General features: G+C 33.3%; 1 protein-coding gene across 2 annotated transcripts in view; it reads right to left on the bottom strand.

Moving 5' to 3' along the window:
• Positions 1-310: 310 nt before the first annotated feature.
• The window catches only part of ALCAM (activated leukocyte cell adhesion molecule), a 217,341-nt gene continuing 211,651 nt past the window's right edge, over positions 311-6,000 (bottom strand). For both annotated transcript variants that reach the window (XM_037835049.1, XM_037835047.1), the window contains 2 exons: positions 5,325-5,440; positions 311-3,849 (listed from right to left, as the gene is read on the bottom strand). In XM_037835049.1, the coding sequence (XP_037690977.1) occupies positions 5,353-5,440 (88 nt within the window). In that variant the 3' untranslated portion in view covers positions 311-3,849; positions 5,325-5,352. The remainder of the gene's footprint in view (positions 3,850-5,324; positions 5,441-6,000) is intronic.

Here is a 6,000-nt window from a genome sequence, read left to right as displayed (position 1 = left end):
TGTGTGTTTCAGTTTGCTAAAGCTTCCGGAATGCAATATACCAGAAATGGGTTGGCTTTTAACAATGGGGATTTATTAAGTTACAAGTTACAATTCTAAGTCCACAAAAATGTCCAAATAAAGGCATCAAAAAGAGGATACCTCCTCTAAGGAAATGCTGCTGGCATCAGGGTTTCCTCTGTCACATTGGAAGGCACATGGCAACGTCTGCTGGTCCTTCTCTCCTGGGTTCTGGTTTCATGGCTTTCTCTCTCAGCTCCTTTGCGTCCTTGCTTTTTTCTCCCAGAGTGCTTCTCTCTAAGCTTTCTGCTCTTTGTTTTTTGTTTTTTTTTTTTTACTGTCTTTTATTCTTTTCATAAAGGTTAAGACCCTTTTTCAATAGGCTGGTTCACATCTCAATTGAAATAGCCTAACCAAAAGTCCCACCCATAATAGGTGTGCCCCCACAAGAATGGATTAAAAGAACATGGTCTTTTATGTGGTACATATCAGATTCAAACCAGCACAATGTGCATGTGTGAAATGTGATATTATATATATGTGTGTGTGTGTCTATATAATTTGATATATAATTAATATAATCCAAATGCAGTTGAAAAATTATACCATGAGGCCTATTATGTTACTTGAGCATCTTGCAATAAATCATTATAGATGGTACAACTAATTTATGTGCCAATTATTATTTCCCAATTCTCTATATTGTGAAAAGGAAGATTTCTTTAGAGGCAGTTTGGGAGCTATAGTCAACTGGTACAAGCTTGGGCTTTGGAATCAGTCAGACCTGGTTTCATACCCAACTCATCTACTTGGAAGGTAAGTGCACTTAAGGGTTATGGAACCTCTTCGAACCTCAGTTTTCAGTTGTTAAATGAGGGCTATTTAATATAATTTATAATTACTAAGGATGAAATAAGATAGTATGTATGGCTCTGACATGTGGTACAGGTTCAAGAGATGTTAAAAATGTCTTTCTCTGATATACTGCTGGTTTAGCCATATTTTGAAGGGAAAGCACTTCCATGAAAGTTCATTGCCTAAGTGATTCAAAATGATAAACTGATGGTGTGTTAATGGCATATGTGAAGAAATAGGAAATGTCCTCTTATTTAAGCTACCAGAACAGCCACATTGGATACACACAATAAGTACGATGCAGTCAACTGAAGATAGAGAAACATACATTACAGAACCGATCACTGGTAGAATCTAGGACTAGCTAAGGTGGCCCATCTAATATATGACAGGAAGGCATGAACAATTTTATTTTTATGAATTCCCACTCTATAGTGATGGAAAGTCACTATTTTTTTCTACCCTTTAATAAAGACAATCAGTTTTTGTACATGAACATTCTAGCTTAGACAAGAGAAAGACAGCTGTGAGAGATATGTGAAGACATATTTCAGTTTATTATCTTTTAGGCATAGACGGGAATGTTAATCCGTTTCCACATACAATTCCTGTAATCACAGACAGGGAATGAACCTTGAGCTGGCAAAACCTGTCTCCTATTGCCAAAGAGTTAAATTGGACAGAGGAAACCTCAGAAGTTGAGGTCTGTGAATTCCCTTCCTTCCAACATCTTTGTGCACACGGCTGCCATTACACAAATTCACCTTTCTCTTCATCCAGGTATTGATTCAATGGTACTAATGTCCCGTTTTTTCCCGTCAAATTTTCTACTTTCGGTCCAGAGCTCTGAGTTTCGTTTCCAGTGTTCTGCTCTCTAGGTTCTGACAGCTGTTTTTGGAATTAGTTGACCATTGCAAGTGAAAACCAAGAAATAATTGTAGTATAACCCTCTCTTTCTATAGTCATGTTGCTTCTTTCTGCAAATATATCTTAGGAATTAGACTTTGAAGCTTTGATCTCCCACACCAAAAGAAAAAAAACAAAATATATTTATATGGAAGTAATTTCATTTTAGTGGTCTTGGTTTATTGTGGAAAGCAGGTGTTTAAAAATTTTCAAATTTCTTTTTAAAAAGAAAAAAAAAAAGAAATCACAGTATTTACAGAGATAACAGAATGGCTTAGCCATGCAAAACAAATAACTTTGGTTTCTCCCCTTTCACTTTGGTTTAAGTGTTAACCAAGAATCAATCTTTTTTTTCTTGCCAAATAAAACTTCAGTAAATCAAAGTTTAGAGGCAAAATAAAATATTTTCTTTTTTCGCATTATATGTTATACAGTATTGATTCTAATAGGATAGTTTATGTGTTTACTCCATTACAATGCACTACAGGAAGCTTTTATTAAACTGAGTCACAACTGCCCAGGCAATAAATGGTTTACAAATGTACAATATATGATTCTAAATAATGCAGAAATGGCAAAATACTATCCCTAATCTCCATCTGACTTTAATCTTTAATTTATTTTTCATTGCCTTCATAATTCTTTATTCCATCAGTCTAAAAAACAAACACCAGTTTTCTTTTTTTTTTTCTCACAAAGAACACAGTTCTATACTTGGAAATCTGATGTTCATTTTTTTTTCTTTATATAAAGTTATATATATTCTGGGACAAAAATGGCTGTGCAATGTTCTTCCAGAAACCAGGCTTCTGCTTGACAGAGCAAAGTTTAAAAGTCTAATCTCCAGTTAACTATTGCCCCATATCCTGTCTACTTCAAAAAGTTTTCATTTATACTACCACCCTAAAAAGTTCCTCAAGCATAAAACATGTTTATAAAGTTACAAATTTGAATGTAACGAAAGATACATAGACATTTTATTATTACACTTTCATGTACTGCTTGATAAATTATGTACCGGTTAAAAACACTAAATTATCTCAAGGTGCATTCAATATCTGTAGTGTAGTTAACAAAACACACACGAAAAAAATATATATTCTATATTCTGTGGAAAAGAACACAGCTTTGATAATGACCACTGTTAAAAATCTCCAATTCTGACTGATACCTTTTTTAAAAGGAAATAGTTACAATTTTAAGGCAGTGGATAACCCAAAGGATTTAACACCAATTTTTAATTACAGTGATTTACATTGTGAATTATGAAAATGTGAATGATTTTTCCAAACTGTCTTTCACATATTGGTCTGCTTTTTCTTTTGACAGAGCATAATTCACTAGCAGGTGTCTTTAAAGGTAAGTGCTACTCAAATTTTGTTTTTTTCTATTCTTTTTTTTTCAGAATAGGCAACATTATCAGTTTGGGAGAATCATTTTTATGTATGTGTGTCCATATGCACATGGGATTTCACTGCTGAGATTCAGCTGGTGGCACATACATAGAATAAGCTCATATGGTGTTTTTCGATCTAACTCTCTGCCATGCCCCTCCCTTGTGATAAAAATCACAGCTTCGTATAGCGCAATGTGTATGTCCCCAACCTTCACAAGCTGCCACCTTTGGGTTTTTAGGTACTTGTGAGAAAGTTTGGGTTACTCTGATAGCAATCAGAATCAGAAGTGTACCTGCTCAGATCACCCATATAAACAATCGAAATAAAAACATTACATTATACATTGGATTAACAGCAACTCCCAGAACAAAGCTTACAGTGTATAAAAATAGCTACGTAAAAAATTTACATAAAAGGCAAACCAAAAAGAAATCCTCAGTGCAGACATTTACAGAAAGAAAAATCAAACCAAACACAACATATGACCTATAATCATGGCTGCCAAAATTTCTTGTTATTGTTTGTAATTTCATTTCATTGTTTTACTTGAGATAATTCTCTAAAATCCTGTGACAGCTTTGTAGAATGAATTGCTTAATACTTGAACCATAAATTGCTGCCAGTGTCTTTGTATATGTCTTAAATACAATCCACGTTCATGCTTCAATTGGTCTATATGGTTTTTTTTTCTCTGAAATGATGAAAAAAATTTAGGTAAGTTACCATAGGAATTACTTTATAGCAGCCTTTCAGTAAACCCCATTGTTCCTGAGTCCATCTTTAATCCCAGGCATTTGATACATCCCTTCAACAACTAATTTTTTGGAAATTCTTGATTTTTAAACATTTTTGTGAAAATTTCTTGATTCACACTTAGATTATAAGGCTTTTTAGGAAAATATTCATTGCACTTCTTTTCAGGTTAAAAATCCACATATCCTTTCAAATCCTACTCTATTTTCTACTGCTTGTCTTCAAGCACAATTTTCCTTTGAGAACTTATTCTACTTAATTTTGAAGAAAAGAGAAGGTAAAATTTGTGTTAGAACCCTAAGAAAGAAAAACAAAAATTCAGATGGGAATGCCTCATACTTGGCCTCAGTGGAAGACAGGATGTGGGGTGGAATCCAGTTCTGTCTTCTTTCATCTAATTAGTTTGAGATCCTGGTTTTCAGATTTTAAACATCATTTCAGTTTTTCTATTTTTCTCTACTGTGTGCATCCTTCCAATCATAATTCTTTCCCACGACCCCCATCCTTACTATGGGATTAATTTGGGTGACCTACTCAAATCAGAACCTGTTATTTATTTATAATGAACCCAAGATTTATAGTAGTTGTTGTGGATTTTTGCATTATATGGTTAAATTTCAGTAATGGTTATTCTCAAGGAAACACAAAATCATTTGTCCAAATGGCTCCTCTCTTTGACTCAAGAGAACATGAATAAAAAGAAAAATCTCAAATTGCAAATGGCATTACCATGAAAACATATACCTTTCTGAGACTGTCTTCAAATTGCAAACAGGTAGTTATTATATATAATAGATGCAATATATATAACAGTGATAATATACATTACACACACACACACATATAAACATACACATATATACATGCATATATATATGTACATATATATACTGTATCTTTAAAAACGTGTTTATATACATACACACAAGTTTGATAGTCTTTTTAATGATTTGGGAGATAGGTATATAAATGCATTCATATATATATATATAATCCTAAGATAAAAATTTTAATGTTAAATTTAAATTTAAATTATTATAATTGATTTAAAAAATAAATAAATTTAAAGTATTAGAATCCCAAATGCCAATTTATAAACAAAAAAAGGCTTCTTTGAAGTCAAAAAATTTTGACATTAGAATAAAACATGCTAATTGGGTGTTAAAATTTCAAAACTGATTTTGATTATTCAGAGGTTAATGATTATTTTGGAGAGGATGGGGAAACTGGTGAGATCTCATTCTTCTGAGATCAACTTTCTGAGTCACAAAAATTTCCCTTTGAAAATCTCTTTTCCTTGTTTGAAAGCTGCAAGTATGACACATCTTAATGTCAAAGCTTTACCTTTCATCTCCAAGGATGTTTTATACTTCCCTAGGAATTATTTCCATGAACCTCATACAGCCTACCCACCTGGACAACAACTAGCAAAATTTTTCTCTTAAGCTTCTGTCTTATGATTGTTTTCTTCTAACTTTTTGTTTTCTTCCAGATTACCAAGGTCCTTGTTTACATGTTTTGATGCAGTCCTATAAAAGAATTAAATACACATTATCACAGTCATATGCACTTTTTAAAAAAAAAATTAAGGTTCAAATTGACATATCTTTGAAAAGCAAATGTTCTAAACCCAATACGGGAAAAGTACTAAGGCAAACAATTCCACATCTCTGAGCCTTGGCCAATAACAGAACACGTTCCATTGAAATCAGATTGGTCATGGGGTTCCATTAAATACATGCTAAGAGTAAAAAGAAAAATCAATTATTTTGAACATAGGCTGTCTTAGTTGCATCACGTTTTTTCATTCTGAAAACGACACTTCCTGAGGGAGTTTCATTCAGTCCTTTTCCCTTTGGCATTCCCTGTTATGCATTCCAGTTGAGCCAATGCCCAATGTCTACATTTAATGATTCTGTTTTTTTTTTTTAATAAATCAAAAGCAAGGTTAAAAATAGAAGAGATCCAAGGTTATGACACAACATTGGCGGCGGAAGCTATCGCCACCCTGACACAGCAGTTCTCATATTGTGGTCCCCAGACCAGCAGTATCAGTATCCCCTGGGGACTTGACAGAAATGCAAATTCT

This window comes from Choloepus didactylus, chromosome 1 (assembly GCF_015220235.1).
Source record: "Choloepus didactylus isolate mChoDid1 chromosome 1, mChoDid1.pri, whole genome shotgun sequence".
NCBI lineage: Eukaryota > Metazoa > Chordata > Mammalia > Pilosa > Megalonychidae > Choloepus > Choloepus didactylus.
Note: the sequence above shows the minus strand (reverse complement) of the source record. Positions and strands in the feature narration are given on the sequence as shown.